General features: G+C 41.7%; 1 protein-coding gene and 1 long non-coding RNA gene across 4 annotated transcripts in view; one reads left to right on the top strand and one right to left on the bottom strand.

Annotated features, from left to right (window-relative positions):
* Positions 1 to 21,329, top strand: part of PAX2 (paired box 2) — an 84,671-nt gene that overhangs the window by 59,459 nt on the left and 3,883 nt on the right. For 2 of the 3 annotated variants that reach the window (XM_079313163.1, XM_079313164.1), the window contains exons 7-8: positions 866 to 992; positions 16,387 to 16,488. In XM_079313163.1, coding sequence (XP_079169289.1) covers positions 866 to 992; positions 16,387 to 16,488 — 229 coding nt within the window. Of the gene's footprint in view, positions 1 to 865; positions 993 to 12,551; positions 12,762 to 16,386; positions 16,489 to 21,329 lie in introns of all 3 variants that reach the window. The other variant, XM_079313165.1, reaches the window with a different exon arrangement.
* Positions 1 to 21,329, bottom strand: part of LOC306805021 — a 101,720-nt gene that overhangs the window by 77,250 nt on the left and 3,141 nt on the right. The window lies entirely within an intron of this gene.

The following is a 21,329-nucleotide window of genomic DNA, read 5'->3' as shown; positions in this document are numbered from 1 at the left end:
AACCTGCTGGAGGAGGGGAAGATATGGGGAGGGGGTTGGGGAAATGCATGGAAAAAAACGGAGGAGAAAGAGCAGAAAATCAGTTTTAATTTAACGTAATATTAATCAGAGCAACTTTTCCTGCTGTTTTGTAGCCTTCCTGGTTTCTCCAGCTCCCGCGTCTGGTCTGGAGGCTGCCACAATAAAAAGGCAATTACCAGAGCCTTTCGGACAGGACACCCTTTCAGATTCAATGGCTCTCCCCCTCCCACCCTTCTGTTAGCCATGTGGCTCCCCCCTCCCCAATTTCATACCCCAATGCACAGAGTGACAGAGGCAGGGGATGAGGCTTCTTTGTTTTTAAAAAGCTAGGACAGAGGTAACAGTGGAGGGGACGCAGCCGACCCAGGCAGAGACCCTGGTGACAGTGGGCCAACACTGGCTGCTTCCTACAGCCTGCCTGTCCTAGTCATGTCATTGTAGTCCTATGCCCCAGCTGTCCTTGTCAGCAGGGCAAACACCTCCCACCTCCACTCAGCCAAGAGGAGGGGATGTGGATTTCCCTTCTTTTCCCCTGGGCTGGCACAGACAGCAATCCCCATCCCCACAGCACGGAGTGAAGGCTCAGCCATACCACAGATAACAGGCCAGATCCCTCACCTCTTTCCCTTCACACCATCAAGCAGGCAGTGGGATAGTTCATCCTAGGATGCCCCCCCACCTCATCCCCCTCAACCCTCTTGTCACTTTGTCTTCTCCATTTCCTCCTCCTCCTCCTCCATCTGTGCAGGGGTTTGCATCTCTCCTCTTCCTCCCCCCCATCTGTACACCCTTCCCTTTCTCCCATCGCATCAATAGCGAGCTGTCTTTCTCCTCTCTTCCCCAGGGTAATGAGTACTCCCTCCCAGCTCTGACCCCTGGTCTCGATGAAGTCAAATCAAGTCTATCCACCTCTGCTAACCCAGACCTGGGGACAAATGTGTCAGGACCCCAGACGTACCCTGTGGTGACCGGTAAGCTGCCTGACCAAACAGCAGAACCAAGCTTTTTATTTATTTCCCTCATCACCATTAGCTTCTGCTTTTTCTGCTAATGCAAGATACCCCTCTGTGGCAAACAAGGAAAGAGACAGAAAGACTGTGGAGAACATAAGGGTTCAATAGAAGTTTGAAATTCAGGGTGTTGGCAGTTTGGGGTACACTTAGATGTGTCCAGGTGTGACTCAAAGACAGGCAAACCCAGATGTGAATCACAAGCTTGTGTGTCCAGATGGGGCTTAAGGTTGGGATGTTGGTGGAGGACAAACATGTCCAAATATTCACTGATTTTTTTCCTTTGTATCTGAGAACAACAGGGTCATGGCTTACCCATGATCTCCACTTGGTTTTCTTTTGGAGAAATAATAGTTTAAGTTTTATTCAGTCCTGGCACTTGGAAGGGGCATTTGCAAATTAAATGCTTAGATCTGCTGAACTGCAACTGCTAAACTCCTTCCTCCTTACGTCCATGAGTCTCTTAGGAGAGCTGGCAAAAAAAAAAAAAAAAATTGTTCAAGCCTTTTGTCATGTGTGGGCAAATTAAACTCAGGTGTGTCTGGAAGAGTAGAAACTCTGAGCAAGCACATGAAAGCAGACAAATTGGGATGCAAAGAAATAGGAGGTAATCTCTATAGCAGATGCTTCACTGAAACTTCCTTTTTGCTGGTGGTGCAGAATCTGAGTGGCCCAGGTTGGCCTGGGGCCACGGGTCACTCCCACGCTGTCTTGACACAGGTGTTAGATTGCCTGTCCTGTGTGTCTAGGAGCTGTAAGGAAGTATTCTGGTGCCACAGCCCTTCTTCTCAAGGCTTTGGTTGCCATCAGTGGCTGCTCACACAGCTACCAGACTTGCTAGCTCCTCCTAGCTAAAGTGGCTCCAAAGCTCAAATGACTTGCCCCTGTCCCCCTTTCTCAACAACTTTTGTAGCCTCTCTAGAAACCTCATGGCAGAAGCTGAGAAACAACTCATAACAAAGAGGTCTAGGTCCTGTTAACAAGGGAAGAAGCTTGACCTTGTCCCTTGACCAAAAAGTTTTCCTCTGATGGCACAGAATCAAGAGCACTGGAGTTTGTATCTCAATGTTTTCTTGCAGAAGCCCAGCTAATAGCCCCTGATGTCAAAGCAGCTCATGGCTGAAGCAGACAGTCATTGCTTGTTCAGCAAACACTGAGCAAAGGCATATTGTTGCATGCAACTTTTGACTACCAAGAACTCTGGGACCAGGCAGGATTAGTAACAGTTAAACACAGAGGATATCCAGTGTGAAGTCTGCAAAATCTCGTGGAGAACATGGGAGATGAACTATATTATTTAGGAAGTGTCCAGAAAGCATGACATCCCAGAGTTTTTCATGGCTTTTACAGCTATCAGGCTTGATTCAGAATCCTTGTAGCCATGCAGTTTCTTAGCCAACCAGAAAAAAATGGCTTAGCTGTGGCAAAAGTGTTCTACCTTTCTTTGTATTTGCAAAACTCAGCTGGTGCTCATCTACTGTTTACACATCCACATCTCTTAACAGGAAATATCTTCTTGTCTTTGAGGGGCAAAGCCAGTAGGAGAACAAGGCAAATCCCTACAGCAAAATGTAAAGGTGATGTGTCTACAATCAGAGTTTAAGATTCAAAGAGGCCATGAAAATTGTTATTTTTAGTCCTTTTGCCTAAGTGAAGATGGTGCATTTCAGCCTGTTAATGTGAGAGGAGGCTTCCTGAAGGCTGGGACACTACACAAGCCTTGGACATGACTCCCACAGGGGCAGGAGGAAGATTTGGTCTCACAGAGGAGACTATGGGCTGAGAAAAAAAAAAATTCTTCATGTCCCTTATACCCTGTGATACCTCTACTATGTTCCCTGCCACACTCTCAGCTCAGCTTGAGAACATCCCTATCTGATCCATCTGGATCCAAGAGTGAGAAAAGTTCATTTCAGACCCAGCTTGACATTCCCAGGTGGCAACTTAGCACTAACATCTCAATCTGTATGCGACATTTCAATCAGTGCAGAGTAACAAAAGCAGAACTATTAGCACTGGGAGCTGTTCAGTGGTGGTAATGATGGAGAAACTCAGAAACTGGAAATGAAAAGGGGAAGAAAAAACCCCTCAACACCCTGAAATGCATCAGGGGAAGAGGGGAGGAGAATTTTTCCTGGACACTTAGGCCAGGATCCAATGTTTGGATTAATGGTGCCATTACCCAAGAAAGGACTTCAGATAATGCTCATTCTTAAAATGTTTTTGCTGGCAATTAAATGGTTGCAGGTATTGATCTTCATTGATCTGATGTTCTCAATTTGCATAATCTACTAAAGATGAATGATTCATGATATGTTTGCTATGGGGCTGGGCAATGCTTTCAGGAAGGGCCAGAGAGGTGAGGAACCCAGTGATGCCTCCTGATCTACCCCTGCTAGGAAATTAAGGAAGAGACATACAGATTGCTTTGGTATCACCTAGGTCCTGCTCCCAGGGTATCATCCTTGAAATGCCTCATACTTTTGTCCCAGGCAGTCTGTGAATTTAGATGATACCTGAAACAAATGTAAAACAAATCTACCCATTCAGGGTACAAATTCTGTGTAGAGTCACTTCACAATGTGACATTTAGACATTCAGTCTACAAGCAAGTTTCCCCATCTTAGTCTTCCCAGACAGAATAAAGTGTCACTAGGTCTTTCCACACCATAGCTCTATGACACCAGATCCTTGTCCTTTCTGAAGACTTAAGAAGTCCTTCTCTCTGGCTCATGATCAGTAAGCTCTTTCAGCTCACACCATTCTCAGATTACACACCTCCAAAAGCCATCAAAACCTCAAAAATATGTAGCTACCTAAGATCTTGAAATGTAGTGAGATAGTTAAGGAACAGTGTTGCTAAAGTCCCTTTATCTGTTTGGGGCTTCTTGGAACTGAAGAGGTGGAAATGCTGCAAAACAGGCATCCACTTCTTCAACGTGCCAGGCAGCCTTCCTCAAAGTCCTGGGCATGCAATCAAAGACACAGCTTAGCACCACAGCCATGTACAGCCCAGCCTTGCCAAGTACTGCCAATATCAAACACTCCCTTTTAGACAATTATTCTACTAACACAACTTAGATGGCTCATTTATTATTCAAATCTCCAAAAGTAAACAAAACCATTTATTTTTTACTATGGAGCAGACAGGTCATCCTTATTTCTCCCTATTAAGTATATGCAAGGAATTTCCATGAATGAGTTGTCACTTAGGGACTAGTTGGACACTAGGCTAGGAAATATACCCTGCTGTCCTTCATATGGAACAGACACTGCAGAAAATTTCAACTTCCTTGTGAAGATTCAGAGAGAGAAAGCTCTTAAGAGTTGCTTGAGACCACCTCACCTCTTTCTGCACACACAGGCCAGCAGGCAAGCTACATCTTGCCTTGATGTTTCATGACTTTCATAGCTGCATTTGTGTAGAGCCCTCTCAGTTTCTTGGACAATATCTTTGGACACCAATCAGAATTCCTAGAAGCAAAGATCCAAGCTCAAACATACCATGATAAGGCAAGTATGTGCAGTTGAACACTGTTAGAGAATTCTGTTATACAGAGTTGTTCTACTTCAATCATTTTTATTGAAGGCAAAAGGAGATGAGTATAAATCTGTACAAGGCAAGGTAAACAGAAAATCTCAATAGCTTTCTTTCATCCACTCATTTCCATGGAGCTTTGAGTTTGGGACATACTCAATAGCTAGGTAGGTTCTCAATGGTTGAGAGGTGAGTGGAGAAGAACCTCAAGATTTTGGCACTAGCAATAGGAGTGTCTTAAAAGCACAAGGATGTCCACAGAATTGAGAAGAGAACAAAGGTTAAGATCAACCTTTAAACACCTCTTTCCAACAGCTGTTGGAATTGTCATGCAAAGAAGTGAGATGTCTTCAAAGCAAATTCTGAGTCCTGGGGACTTAGAATGTATGTAAAAAAAATTTGGAATTACTGACAAAAAAGTATACTTGCTATGCCTGAGAGACATAAAAAAGTAGTACTCAAACAGCATCTGATTTCTGTGAAAGTTTCCAGGAAAGCTGTGATGCTAATCATGGAGAAATCACTGGCTAGGCACTTGGAAAAATTTTCTGAAATGCTGAACAAGCCTTTGAGAACTTTAACCTTCTGCAAGGTGAAAAGTTACTATTTGCTTCATTTCAGATTAGCAAGTGAACTGAAGAGAATTCTGTTCAGTTCAACAACCTGGTCATTTAAAACGAAGAAACAAGCTAGGATTTGGAAAAGCAGAAACATTTGTTTTCATCAAATTAAGTGAATTAGAGTTAGTATGAAAGGATGACATCTATTAGTTTCAAAATAGTGTTCTTAAACCAGTCCAAATTCCTCCTTATAGCTATCCTTTCCTCCAGTTAATATTTTTTTAATGCAAAACCTGCTAAGAAAATCTTGCTTTTTCTGTTCTAATATATTTAGGAAGTCAGGAAACCTATGGTCATTTTGTTTAATTAGCATGAATAATTACAAATACTGTTTTTAATTTAATTCTAATTTCCATCCAAATATAACTTGACACAGATAACAAGTAAAAAGTTAATAATCTAATAAAATAATAATACGGACTCATCGTTCACTATTTTGCCATGTAATAATATGTGAAGACAAATTATATTAAACAACATAATTGCTTAAATAAATATGCACATGATGCAGTTCATCTACTTGGCAAAAACTGAAATGACTATGTTTAGGGTGAATTTTATATTTGTCAAAATATTTGTTACCTCCCATAAAATTCAAGCTTAAGAAAACAACCTCACAGTGGAAATGTAAAACAAGTTGATCCAGATTGCTGTTTCAAATCGTTACTAAAACTGAGCATTACATTCAGTTGTACTTGCCATGTTACAGCGAGAAGGGAAGTATTTCCTTCCCCTTTTCCTGGTTTGTACTGGTGAAAAATTCCTGTCTTACTTCAGTCCACTTTAGCCTCTGATACAAGCAATGGCCCTGGCCAGGGCTTGACTAATCTGACTTTAAAAAAAACTGTTGAGGGGCCCAAGTTGTCTTTGGTGATGGCAGATCCCACAGATGCTGGCCCAGCCCAGCAGGATGGCTGCAGTCACCAGCAGTCAAACAAAACATCCTCTTGGGCACATCTCTGGATGCTCCAATGCCATGAAAATGGAATGTGATAATCATTCATGCATCTGCTGCCAGGTTTTGCTATTCTGCCTCACTAAAATGAAGGTAGAATTTTGTGTGAGCAAGCCTCTCATATTTAAAATGAGGAACTGGCAAAAGCAGAAGACCACAGGACCTGCAAGTTTAATCAACTTTTTCCCCTCCTTAAGCAGAGATAATATCTTCTTATCTAGTCAAGGAATTTGTAAAAGCAAAAGGTGTTACTATTCTTCTCTGGGACCAAATGGCTGAGAGTGATAGATGGTCAGATGAATGATCCCTGAAACAGACAGGAATGGGGGTGGAGGGGAAGGAATCACACAAACTATTTATATGCATTCAGTGGAATTTTCACTGACAGTAAGTTTATGATGATGAAGAAAGCAGTTGGTGGGCTTTAGAGGCATATTCAACTGAAGAACACAGGACCCAAAAGAAATAATATCTTTGCTTTCCTTAAATTAGCATTTAAGTGAACAATAGCAGTGAATGAAAATAATGTCATATAAAGACAATAGCAGTGAATTGGCATTCCCAGTCCAATTTTCTTCAGCAGAGGACAGCATTGCAGGCTGACACACTCTATGATGCTGGACAAAAGGGGGCTTTTTCAGACAAAATAATTGTATTATATTGTATTTCCAGCTATTCAAGTTTTGCCTTTTCTTCTGAGGTTAAATGAAGGATCCAATGAGTACAATTTTGATAAAAATTCTTATGATGTAGACATTTACCCAGTGTAGCAAGGACTTTATACCTGAGTAAAGCAGACATTATTAACTTTTGGTGTCCATCAGCTGTACTGGATTTAATCAGGCCCACTTCTTGTACAACCAAAATTGCCTGCTGCAGTCTTTCAGAGAAATTGAGAGCTTAGAGTAATCTTTGTCCCATCTTTTTAAGTTTACAACTGCTGTGGTCTACCAAGGAAGATCTATCCTGTCTTGTGATCAGTAAAATGCCATTATGATGAAACCTTGGAGTTACCTATAATAAAGACTGAGTGAAAAAAAAACCAAACTAGCTGGTTCTAGTTGCATTACCCAGTATATATTTCAAAAGCATCTTGTTTGACAGGTAACTCTCAAGTCACAAAACAACAAGGAATAAGTGCATGCTACATTTCAAGACAGGCAAAACTTTCCAAATCAATGGGCTAGGACTCAAGAAAGGGGGCAATATAAACTCTACTGATCTTCTCTGTCAAATGCACAAGTTGCATGCACTTCTTTCTCCCCTCCACCCAGGACTTCAAAGCATATCTTCCTTCTTCAGCTCCATGTTTAAACAAACGTACTGAGAGCCACATGAAATACACTTCAGTGGAGTTCTCAAGTGATTTATCAGTATTCAAGTAGCTTCAAAGAGTAAGTTCAGATCACAGGTCTACATGGAAACTCCATGTTTTACTCTGTATGAAGAGCATAAAATTTTCTCTTCAAAGTAACATACAGAGTTAGCAGGTCAGCTTACTTGGAAAGCAGCAGTTGATCAGGTCAGACATAAAATCTAGGCTTATAGGATTCTGTTTAATGAAAATAATACAGCAAATAGATTACAAAAGTTGATATGGGATGTGATGTCACAACAGCTTTGACCCTTAGGGGAATGCAGTCCAAAGTTGTTTCTTTAAACATGTACTTAACAATGTAATGGGCTAAGAACATGGATGAATGTATGCAGAAAGAGAAAATAAACACACAAGGCTCACTCTCCAGTCAGTAGGAAGACAAGAAAGGTATAATGAGAAGAAGGTTAATCTTGGCATACCTATAAGGTCTTCTAGTAAAAGTCTGTTATGACCAGAGAAGAGAAAAAAAAAAAAAAAAAAGAGTATTTATTTTCAGTGCAGCTTATAAAAAGCTCTCACAACAGAAAACCTAGGAAACTAAGAATAGAAAACGTGGTTCTTCTGATATGACAGTAACCAAAAGCAAACAATATGCTGTGTGAGTCCTGTGCTCTTTTGTATGGTTATTGGAATTGGAGGCAAGATTCCCGCATGGGAGAAAATTATGTAACTCCACTGCCAGTAGTGCGAACTCACCCGGTCCATGAGTTCTGAGGACCCACTCCCATTCTGTTACCACAATGAAACAGAAAAAGAGGTTTCAGAGGTGGGTACAAGGATAGAATTCAAAATACCTGAGATAAGATTCAATTTTGGCACAGGGTTCCTACACAAACTTGAGTACTCTTCTCTGGGCTCAGTTCCTCACAGACAAAAGAGTGATCTTAAGTGATGCTGTAAGGATATGTGCTGTAAAGGGTGGGGCACTGGGGTCATACAAATATTTGATAGAGACCTCAGGAAAAGACAAAGAATGGGAAACTTTGTCAAGATGGTAAGCAGTGTTGAGCAGGTGTGTAAATGCATCCCTCATGCATGGATGTGCAATCTTGGTATTCTTTGTGTGCTATAAAGAAAAAGGAGCACTGGATGCAGATAGCTTATCCCCCAGGAAGCCAGCAGTGAAAAACAAGCAGCTTATCTAGTCCTGCAACCAACATCCACCCACCCCCACCCACCCCTCTTCCCTTCCCTTCAGCAGGAGAGAGCATGATAAAAGCTGAGATGAGTCTCCCTAGGAATCCAAAGCTGTGAATCTTCCTCTCACTCTGTCTGCCCAAAATCCCTTCATTCGCAGTAGGAATTTAGGCTAGAGATCACCAGTTCCTGCCTTCCGCCAAAATAACAGAGGAGAGGGTTAGAATGGAAGAAAAACAACCGCAACTCAGAAAGTACAGTCAGAAAGAGAGGAGTAGGTAATTCACAAAATGCTGCCCTCTGCTATGTTTCCAGCTATATCCCCACCCTGACTTTCAAGTTTCCCCCACAGTGGGTGATATTTTTTTCTTTTGCCACCTATAAACAAGGATACTGTTTGCCTTTTAGAAGAAAAAATGAGACTGGGGCAGGAATAGATTGCTGCTGCTTTGGAAAGGGGTTACAAACTCATTCCACTCCCCTGTCATTTAATTACAGGTTGGTATTCCAGACTTAGGAGCAAGATATACCTTGGGATTCACTGAAAGAGCTTTACTGAGGAACACTCCCAACAAAAACACAGACAAGCCAAAATGGCACTGCTCCATAGCTTGCTGGAAGCAGTGGGACTTGGGATAGGCAGGGGCAAATCCTCCATCACAAATATGAAAGAATTAGAGAATGGAGAAAATCAAAATTGAAAACATAAAAGATGCAGGTGAAGTTTGAGTTGGTTAAAGTAAAAAATGGGACTGTGCCATTCACAGGTGGATAGATAGATCAATCAATTGATTTTGTATACAGTGGCATGCTTTGGAGCTATAATTCACTGCTGGGGCAATTATTCCAGCATAGCAGTGGCAGGAGTTATACCAGAGACAGAATTCAGGTGCTTTTAGTCAGTGGAGAGTTGGACAACAAAGGAGTAAAAAATGGTAAATGCCATCTATCAGTAAAGATATATGGGATATAAATTATGTCTGTGCAGTTGCAGAGTGTAGAGAGAAAGATAGACAGATAAATAGACACATAAAAGTCTGAGTTTTGGTTGTGCAATCATTTGCTGTCTGACCTTATCCTTGCCTCCTTTCCACTATTCTTAGAGAGGAGTGTTTAGCATTATTGTGTTCAAGTCTCTTTGCCATGTTACTGTTGACTTCTTTATCCCCCCACACACTGAGTAAGTGGCGATGCCTCTGTAAGGTGCGAGGAATTTTTCTTCATAAGCCTTGATGTGTTCAAGAGAGGGCTGGGCTCATCTCCACTGTGAGTCTGACAGGGGCTTTAACAGCCTCACAACACTGGGACAAATAGCTCCTGGTCCCTTAACCCTTCCCAGCTTTGCAAGGCAAGGCCTAGCACTGTTGTTCCATTGCAAGGGCTTTATACAGCCTTTCAGGCTGAAATCCTCTCAGTGGTGGCTGGGCAGAGCGGAAATCCAGGGGCTGGATCAGATTGGCCTAATGCTACAGCAGCTTAAGCGGTCTGTTTTACCAGAGATTATGGTTTCACTTACACAGAGCACCTGAAAAATGCTGTGCTTTAGGAAGGATTATAGCTGAAAATTCCATGCTTTAAAAGAGAAATAAAGCAGGGGAAAGACTAGGAAACCCAACGTGCCTGGGGGCTGTGCAAACAGGATTAACCCTGCCCATAGCACCTCTTGCTTCTGCCCACCCACGCTTCCATGTCCACCTTATTCTCTGCCCTTTCCTCCTCAGCAACTCCCCACACCTGCTGTCTCCTGTATTATAAAGAGAGTTGAAAAAGGAGTATGGAAAATGCCTTGGACAGAAGTGTCCCCAGTTTATTTACATATCAATGTTAAATGGCTTCCTTGAAAAATATTACTCCACTTGCAGCCTGTGAAAGCCCAGGGAACTTTTGGCCCTCTGCCTACAGATAGGTCTGTTCATCCAAATTATCTTGTATCAACATCATTTGGATAAAGGCTTCAAGCACTCCCAGAATGCTGGTGGTGAGTCTGTCTGTTTGGTCTGAAAGTAAATCTGTGCATTCCTTGCCATCTGATGAGAGAGGATGCAGGAGAAAAATTGCTTGGGCGGGTTCTTGATCTACAGAGATTGGCTCTGGCACATGAAGGCTCACTGGTGGGATAGTAGGACAGTGTATGGTTGTAAAAAGCAGAAGCTGGGTGTTATGTGCTGCCTACTCTGTTGACTGTAAAACAAAGATACTCCAACTTCCATTCCCCATATTCTTCACAAAAGGCCCTTACCAGACAGCGCTTCCTAGCAAAAAAGGGAAAAGACACCATGATCCTCCCTTAGCATACCAGTGACCTCACTTAGTAAACTAAATGAAGAAGAAGTGTATCCCTTTTGGTGAGGACTGATCCCTCCCAATTGATTGAAACATGAGCATGTATCTTTGCTGCAAAGAAGTCTTGGTGATGAGAGACCTTTGCTGGCCACCCATGTCTGAAGTACTTGGAGGAGAACACAGATGGCAAACGATGATTTTTGATAGGTAACAAATCTTTAGAAAACAAATATCTCAGGATAAACAGCATTCACAGAGAGGAATTGCCCAGCCCTTTATTGTCTAGGTGAGCACTACAGCCTTGCAACAAGGTGCCTAAAGTTAATTAAGCCAGTTCTACATTAATGAAGTCAGATTTATTACCTAATTATATGTCACATTTCTATTACTCTGTACAAATCAAAACCACCAGAACTAACTTATTTCATAGTCCATTGGCAATAGTTGCCATTACAGCAGAGAGATGGCTTTCATTTATTGGCTTGAATTTGTTTACCCGAGGATGGATGGTTTGCTAGATAATTTGGATTGGATCTGATCACATCATCCATGCTTTGCTTTCAGGTGTCCAAATACAGGACTCTATTACTGCTGACCAAACAGAAGTGGGTGTTCTGGCATACCCATGCTTTAGGTCACAGAGTTCTCCAACTCTCAAACATCCTACTTGGTAGCCAAGTTAGGACTAGTTGCAAAACTGAATCTATTGTGCCTATGAAAATCTGTACATCAGAAATGGAGGCCCAATAGACACAACAATGAAAATTAGACCTTTTATTAGTCCCCCACATTTCCTCTCTTCCATTATATCTCTCTGTCAAGGTATCTATCTGGCAAAACCACACTCTGGAAACAATCAGAGTCAGCCCTGACTGCTTTTATGGTTAAACCTTCAAAATGTGTCACTGTGAACAAGATCGATTGATTGATCCATCTATCTATCTATCCATCTATTAATTGCAGTCACATTTGTATTTTAACCTCAAACTCCAGCTATACCATTTTTATCAAGCTTTTATAAAATTTGTCTTCAGAAGCTTTGGCCATTACACCCAGCAATCTGTTTAATAGATGCTTATAGCAAGGCTACTCTCCTGAGGAAGGTTACCTTGGGTTTGAAGAGAAAAAGTGGTGCAATTCCTTGGGCCAAACCGTGTAAGTGTAGCATCTTCATATGCCCTTGGCCAGCAAGAAAAAAAAGCAGGAAAGGGAGCACAAAAGCTTCAGAGCATTCTTCTTCCCAATCCTATGCTTGTTCCTGTCTTCCCTCTCCTGCATGTTCCCTCCCTCACCTCTCCTCTTCTTGCCTCCCGTTCCTCCCTTCTGCCACTGCACTCCTTCCCCTCATCTCCTGCTACCCCGCAGAGGCATTCCTGCAGTCCAAGCCTAGCCCCCAGGCACATTTACTGCTGTTGTCTCAGCACTGGCTCCTCTGATCTACTCCTAGCCTTTTTATTTTTTATTTTTGTTTTAAAATTAATTTCCCTGTAGATTTTAACCACTCCATTTTCATTTACCCATTTTGTTCTTCCTCTCCTCCCTTCCCCACCCTCCTCTTCCTTCCCCTGTTCCCTTTGTCTGTCTGTGTCCATCCCTTACCCTACCACAGAAAACCTCTCCTCTCCCCTCAGTATAAAGCAAGAGCCTCATGGAGCCTCTCTCACCCCTTTCACCCCCACCACGCCGGTCGGCTCTGGGCAGGCTGATCTTCAGCCCTTCCACATGGCCCTTTCAGACGATGCGTCCACGCCTTGCTACAGTGCCTTCCTTCATCATGGTGCCCACTTTGGGCAGTCCAGCAGCCAGCCTCTGATAGCAGGTAACCGGCCTTGGCCACAAACCGAGTGGGGATGCTGTAGGCAAGGGGCTCAGTTTCGTCTGATGGGGAGGCCAGTAAATGCTGCAAGCTCTTTGAGTGCAAGTGGGAACCAGAGCAACCGCGTTCCAGGTCTGTATCTGCAGCATGTGCTCTCAGCTCCATGAAGAATCAACAAGCTTTCATACCTGTCCTTCATTTTTAGAATAAAACAGGAAAAGAAGCTGTAACTACCTAAAAGTGACTGGGTGTCCCAGCTGGATTGAGTTTGGGATTTAGTATAGAAACATGCAAACAGCAACATTGTGCCTCAATAGCCAGGATGCCCCTGAGAATACGGTGTGTTAGCCTAAGGTATATGACAGCAGAGTGAGGATCCCAGCCAGCTCTAGGCCTGCCTGGGCTGTTCAGCACGGGTTCAGCTGTTGAGTCAGACACAGGCAGTTGGTGAGCACTGCCAGAGCTGTGCTGTGAGCAGGATTGGAGTCACCTGGCTTGGGAGTGTCAATGTGAGCAGGTGCCTTCACACAGCAGACTAAGCAGTTAAGAAACCCAGCATCATGTCTCAATGTCAAGAGCAGGAAGAACATGTGAGAGGTTGTGTTTTACAGCTAAAGGAATACAGAGCTGAGGTAGGTGGCCTTTAAGGGAAGAGCGGAAGTTAAGGAATAGGTTGCAGAAGATGGCAATGTTTATGAGCAGCAGGCAGGAGGGAAAGATGAGGAGAAAGGTCAAGTTTCAGGTAGGTACTAAGGGAAACTCCTGAGAAAGGTGACAGAAGCAACACTGCTGCAGAATTTCAGGGATGACTTGGGTGAAATAGTGGGTATCATCTTGGGTTACCACTGACCATTTTTCAAAGGATGTAATCTGAACTTTTTTAGAACAAACAAGTCTTAGTGCAGACAAGTTCCTAATACTCAAGAAACATATCTTACCTCTGCCACTTTCATGTTCTATATTATTTTTCTCTTTTGACTTAATATCCTTCCTTTGTCTTGTTACGTGAGATTTGCATTTCTAAACCTCAATGTAGGAAAGCAGCAAGTAGCAGCAGAGAAGACTTGTGTTTATAAGACTGTCTGGGTCTTACCTTACTGCAGCCAGTAAGAGCCTCTGAGTTCTGGGCACTTCCTAAGCCAAGAAGTCTCCTGACTCTTTCCAACAGTACAGATATCTGGGGATACTGTTCTGCATGACCATCTTCTAGCCTAGAAGGCACTGTGTTTCTCAAGAGGCATGTGCCTTAGGACTCTTACAGGGAATCAGACATGGGACAAAGCATTAAAAAGTGCAAACAATGTCACAGTAATTCAGGTGGTTTCTCACTCAGAAGGTTCTTGCAGGAGGAAGAATAGCTGCAGTTGGAAGTATGTTATGAGCCAGCTTTGCCCTGCAGTACAAGAATTTAATAATCCTGTCTACCTGTTTGTAATGAGACGAGGTTGTGGAAGGGGTCTGTTTGTAACAGCATTTTAAGGGTTTCATTGTGAGAATCATACTGATATTGCTGATACAGTACTTGTTTGTTATCTTCTTTTTCAAGACTGGGATTTTGAGAGATGATCACTTCCCAACAAATTTTCCATGCTCAGTTTTGAACATCAACCTCTGTGCGCTCATGTCTGAATAAAAACACAGGGGCATATGTGCACACATCAAGTAGCAGAGTGAATGTATACGTGATCCCACCTGAATGAAAGCTCAACATGAATTAATTTTCAGTGACAGTTTTTTCTCACTCATCACTTGCTGTTATTTCTCAGGCTAGTCAATAAATTAAACTAAAAGAACAAGAATTTTAAGCATAAAAATGTCATGCCTTAAACCAAAGTGAGAAAAAAAACCCTACATATACTAGGTGCTATTTATACTGTTTAACATTAGGGTACAAATCACTAAAGGAATGATGGTGATAAAAGAGTAAAAAGGTGTAGAATATTAATCCCTGATACATTATGTATTTATTTTTATCAGTATTGGGGAGTGGCTGGAAAATGGCTCAGCTGTTGTCTAAGAGGATATAAGCTAGGAACATCAGCCACTGATCAGGAACCTCTTCAGGGAGAAAGAATGAACTTGCATTTCTGTTTTCTTGAGTAAATCACCTCAGTAATCTTTACTCAAGACCTGTGAAAGCAATGACACTGGTTTAGCCTACCTCATCCCAGAGAAACTTCCTCCCTTCAGGTTAATGTTCCATGCTTATTAGTTTTTGCTTTGCCTTGTAACTGTTAATTATTTGTGATTCCCCAACCAAGGTTCATGCTTGTTCCAGGGCCTGCTTTTATCAGTTATCATTCTGCTGGTAGTAGAGTTAAACCAACACTGCTTCTTCTTTCACTGGCATGTCCCAGCATGGTTTGGCTGACTCCAATGGTGTTAATGGGTTGTACTTAACCTGTCACTCCTGAAGGCCAATCAGACTCTTGCCCTCCAGTTAGAACAGACAGGAGAGACAAATTAAAAAAAAAAAAAAAGAACAACAAATAGCAAAAACTTCGTGGTGAGCTACAGTTCACCTAGGGAATGTGAAAGGCTTTTGATGCCTGGAACAGGCTGACATCTCAGTAGGCAGTGTTGGAGGTTGAACTGTAAATCTCTCAGCAGCTGTGGGGGAAAGATTATCTTAATTTATTTAGCTTTTTGTTTTGTTTTGTTTTTCTTTGTTTGTTTTGTTTTGCTTTGGCCTGAAACTCCCAGCAGCTTCTGAGATTATTTTAGTTCATTTAAATGCAATAAGCACTAACAGCAAATGCCCTTCTGCCTGGCCCATTTTCAGGCTAACCAGTCCAAATGAGGAAATGCCTCTGGCATCATCCAAGAAGCCCCCAGCTGCACTTCCTAAGAGAGGAAAAATAAACTACAATCATACACCCAGTCCACACCCCTCTCTACTTCTTTGGTGGTGAAAAGAAATCACAACTTCAAGAATTATAAACAAAAACTCGTACCTGTGATAAAAATGAAGTGAGACTCAAGCTAATTTGCATGATCCTGTTATTATATATAGTACACCAGCACCTGGAAGGAATCCAACCAATACTGGTCTTATGTTAAGCACTGTGCAAATGTACTAAAAGTGAGCCCTTGCACCAAAGAGTTTGCAGCAAAAAAAGAAGCATAGAGAGGTAAAGTGACTTGCCTAAAACCATCAGCAGGTGAATGGCAAAAGGGGGAAGAGAGACAGACACAGAAAACTCTTGGATCACTTCCCAGTGCCTTGCACATTGATCATGCCCTAAAGCAACATCACCACAGTTTTGGAATTGCATCCAGTGCACATTGACAGGACCTCAGCTACTCTGGCAATGAATATGCTGCCATTCTCTGAGCAGATCAGGGCCATTTTGATTTAGTTAAAATACATCCAAAATCTACAATGAAACAAACCAAATTCTTTTGAGCCTCATCAAAGCCAACTTTTAACATCCATCCTTACAGTGTGAGATCAAAAGCACCCCAACCTTCACCCAGAATTTTCAGTGGATGAGCAGAAGTCATGTTAGAGAAGGCTGTGCAGTAGCTGCTTATCAAGTTGTGTGACAGTGGGACAAGAGGTGATACCAAGTCAAATGGAAAGATCTTATCTGTATTGATCACCTGTCCTCATTCTCTCCCTTTCCAGGTCGTGATATGGCAAGCACCACCTTGCCTGGCTACCCACCCCATGTTCCCCCAACTGGACAAGGCAGCTATCCAACATCAACTCTTGCAGGAATGGTTCCTGGTAAGTCAGCTGCCAACCCTCAGTGATGGTGCACACGTGTTTGAATGGTTACCAGCTTTGTGAGAGCTCTCACTGCTGACTTGGCTATTGCTTTGCTGACATGCAGAGCTATTCTTTTCATAAAGAAACCATCAGGTGCCTATAACCAATGTAGCTAACAACCCTTTTTGTAATGTGTATCTTTCCCCCTAGTAACTGATTCACTGCTGCTATGGGTAGCTAGCTAGCTATAACCTGTGGCAATTAATTGGTAATTAATTAACCCTAGTATTCATTAACTAATGTAATTATTTTCCAATGACCCATGCAGATTATTATGTACTGCTCATGGCTCAAGATATTCACCTATCCACTAACTAAGGGTGACAACTCACCTTCTGTCTAAAACCATGGCGTCAAGCTGAAAATTATCAGCAGTAATTTAATACCTGCAGTATTTGAACACCTAATGTCTATATAGCCTAAACTTACTAAGAAGAAATTAACAGCATTTCATGAGAAACTAACTATTCACTCTTAACAATCAATTACTTAACTATTCCGTTTGTAAAACAGTGCCTCCAATCCAAGAAACTATCAACCTAATCCTACATCAAAACACAAATTCTTTCTTTGATACACAATGCTTTAGACAAGTACCTTATGTCAGCATATGGATTCTCCCACTCTTTTGGAAGAAGAGAGGACCATTTACTCTAGGACAACTGAAGAATTTATTACCTCAGGCTCTATTACCCACTCTCCTCTGATGACAGTTGTCCCCAGTAGATAAATTAAGAGGCAGGATTTTCTTTTCTCAGACATGGTAGCTCAGAACTCAAAACTCTTCTACCACTGATTTCTGCTTTTCATGGCCCATGTTTGTGAGTTGTGATGATTAAGGAGCAGGTACACAACCCACTCTGCTTGTGAAGAGATGAGTCCAGAACCGAGGCAGCAAAAAGTTGAGGACAGAAAGCTTTTAAATGACTATCATATGATTTGCCAGGTCTTACAAGTGCAAAGCCTAACTTATCCTCATCCAGATCTTGGAACAGCCAGCTAAATGAACATTAACTTCAGCGAGGACAGTGAAAATGTAACTGAGGAAATGTTTTCAGGTCAAAGTCTTAACATCTTTAAGTGACAAATCACACAATGGCCTGAGTTGAAAAGGAACTTAAAGGTCACTTAGTTCCAACCACCTTGTGATGGGTGAACATCTTCACAGGTTGTGCAAAGCCCCATCCAGCCTGACCATGAAAACTTCCAGGGATTGGGTATCCACAATTACTCTGGGCAACCTGTTCCAGTGGCACATTTTAGGGTATGTCCTACTCTAAATTATTCAGGGAGGTGGTTTAATTCCAGAATCAGACAAGCACTAAGACAATATAAAATCAATTAACAACCCCCATACAACTACTCCCAATAACAGCTGGTAAATTTAGTTGACAATATTTAGATTATTTATGGTCAAACCTTATAGGAAGCCACAGCATATAGAAATTCTTAATAATATCAAAATAGCTGTCTCTTTGAGTAGAAACTGTTGAGTGATTGCTACTTAAGTTTAATGTCCTCATGACAAGGATGATACTGACTTCTAAACTGGGACAAAATTTTAAGACTACTAATATCAGGGCTCACTTATCCAAGAATAGGGTATCTCAGCTCCTTGGAGGCTGCATATGAAACCGTAGTGTCCCAAAAAAAAAAAAAAACCAAAAAAACCCAAACCCAACCAAAACAAACCAAAACAAAACAAAAAAAAAACAACCAAAAAATGCAAAAATACCCCAAGAAATATTCCCCAAAAGAAAAGGAACAGAGTTAAGTTATAATTTAAAGTAAAAAACAAAAAAAAAATTATTCTGGTCAAATGGATATCTTCACATTAAATCTGATGTCAACATTCAATCAGAGGGAGTTTTTCCAGTGGCCTGCTTGGGCATCCTGCAGTAGTTACTGCATCTTTCAACAGAGCATCAGGTTCTGGCTGTTTCAGTCATACCCCACTGGTCAGCCCCAGCCAGGAAGCCCTTTTCTTCCTGTTTTCAAGTGTGACTGAAGCCAACAAGATGGAGATAAAGAGGCTTCCTGGGAAGAAACAGAAGACTTTGCTTTAATGGGTCACTCTGCAGATCTCTGCAGCCACTACTTTGTATCAGGGGCCACCAGGGGAAATATGAGGAAGGATGTAAGAGCAGAGCAAGCATGTATTGGTATTTTCTCAGAAGACCTCCCAGTCTCCATGTTGCAGCTATGAGATTTTCTAAGCCAGACTTAGTATTTTTCTATTTAATATTAAACCCTTGATAGGTTTTCCCTCTACAAATGTAAAAAATGTCTCCTGAAGCCATATAAGCCTTTAACATAGGAACCTTGCAAAGAAACCTTTGCAAGAAGTTCTGTAGCTAAATTACATATTTTGTGAAAACTATATCCCTTATTTGTTCTGAACCTGCCACCTGCTAGGCTCACTTCATGCCTCATCGTTTCTGTATTAGAGGACTAATCCAATAAGATTTAAATACAGATGCTGAGAAATAGTGAAGATTCCCTGAGCACAGATTGCACAGAATATAGGCCTCCTGAGATCAATCCTTTGTGCTGACTTGCAACCTCTGTTAGGAGTCCAGTTTGAACAATTAAATGCAATGGTGCCAATGGTTTGTTATGTGCCCTCTGGCCAAGGAAGTTCAGGGACCAATGCTTTAACTGCACTGGAAACAAGAAGCTGGCAAGATGACTGCTCAAGAAGTATCTTTAAGAAACATACTAACATGCAAACAAATCTATTGTTCAGATGTGAGAAAACATGGGAAAGAGGCTCTGTCTTCTCTTAACAAAGGTGCAGAGCTAAACACAAAACAGTTCAAAAACCACACTTCTAACCCATTCAAAATTCTGATTCCTTGATATTTGTTTTCATCTTGCATTGGTATGAGGAGTCAGAACCTTGCAACCGTTCAGTTTGCAAACATCAGGATGAAACATTTCAATAACATCTACATGTTCTAGATGTCATGACATATTAAAATAATGAAAGAATTGAAAGGAAATTAAATTAAATGAGAAAGGCAAAATGAAACAAAACAAGAAAGTTGAAACATAATACTTTGTTTCAATTTGCAATAACTTCAGAACTTTTCTTTCCAAAACTCTATTGAAGCTGACAAGCTCGAGCAAAATATTTCCATTTCAATGAGACAGCATTTTCCAATGAAAACTGTTTCTGAGAAGATTATTTAACTGATGCTAATCAAAGCTGCTATGTTCTACCCATGACAACCTTTCACTAGACTTCTACTCACATAGTCTAGAGAAAAGCTTGTCTCTTGTAACACTGCATTCGTGCAACATGGCCAGCTAATGCAAATGTCTTGGAGGTTTATACAGATGATGTGACAAGATTCCTGCACTTGCCCTTCCTGTAACTTCAGGTCCTGGGCTGTAAACATGGACAAAAGCCAGTGGTCCTGAGCACACTCTTGGAAAAGCAGGGGTTAGTCACTCTCAGAAAGATTAATCAGGTATTGGGCTACAATAACCTACATATCTGAGAGAAGTTTCCTCCAAAGGCAACAGAATATACCTTTGATCCCTGTCTCAATTCTTCCTCTTTCCCAGACAGGACGTCAAGTTTCTGCAAACTGTGTTAGTGAAGTGAGCATCCACTGGAGGAGCTGAAGTTTACACAGAGCAGTGTGGAGCCTGCAGAGGGCTGGGGACAGCAGCGGCAGGGAGTCGTTAAACAGAATCCAATGTTGATGAGGAAATTACACTTGTTTCATTAGTGATCGGGGAAGGCGATAGCTCAGTTCCTCTTGGTCACAGTTGAGCTCAAAAGCTCATTATCCTGCTGCATGCATGCTTTCACTCCTCGTCAATAAACACTGTTTCCAGTGGCTGCCCTCCCTCCTCCCCACGCTCCAGAGCTGTGGCTCTTTCTCCTGTGCTTAACCCGTGCTTTAGCAACACTATAAACACTTTATAGCAGGGAGTGAGAGAAAGGTCTTGAAATATCAGAACAATTCTTCTCCATGCAGTGAGGTTACATCATATGAAGCACTTCAAAAGCAGAAATTCTCACGAGGATAGGTTTTTTTTCTCCTTCTTCGGGAAGCAAACTCATTCCAGTATATTCCACAGATAAGTCAATTCAGTAGAGAAAAATCTGGACTGAACATTGCATGATCATCTTTGCAGGTTTCACCTATTCCTTCCCAGCTGTTGTCAGATTTTCCACGCAGCATGTTTCTAGCTATGGAATTATGCTGAGTTGTTATCATGAAAACAGTAGTTAGCAAGATCTCTCCCACAAAACGAGATTTTATGCTGAAACTAAAAGCTACTATACTAAAATATCTTTGGATGATGATTGGGTTTGGTTCATACTCATTTTGCACTGACTTTGGTTGTCACTCAGAGTACCTCTAAAAACCTCGCTGGAAAGATTCTCCCCAAGTTTAAAGCAGTACAAATCCCCTAACTTGAACAGACTTCATTACCACCATCTGAGAATCTGTGGTTTTGGCTTTAACACTCCAGTGAGAGGAGATTTGCAGAGATTATGCTATAATTAATTGACATTCTTTCGTAATTGTATCACAGGCATACATCCCATCCTGCATTACCTTCTTTTCCTATTCCATGGTATCTATCAGGAACTGCTAGGTGCTTTTAAAATACTTTTGTTGTAACAATTCCACCTCTGCCTTCAGGCAGACCAGAAGCTAACACCAACTCTATTCTTCCACTGCCTTTTAAGCACATAAGGACTTTCAGATGGGGTTGATTGTCCACAGTCTGTTGTTACTACATTAAATTGAGCTTATGATCAGATCATGCCGTGATTT

Source organism: Erithacus rubecula (genome assembly GCF_903797595.1).
Source record: "Erithacus rubecula genome assembly, chromosome: 9".
NCBI lineage: Eukaryota > Metazoa > Chordata > Aves > Passeriformes > Muscicapidae > Erithacus > Erithacus rubecula.
This window is presented reverse-complemented; position numbering and strand designations above follow the sequence as displayed.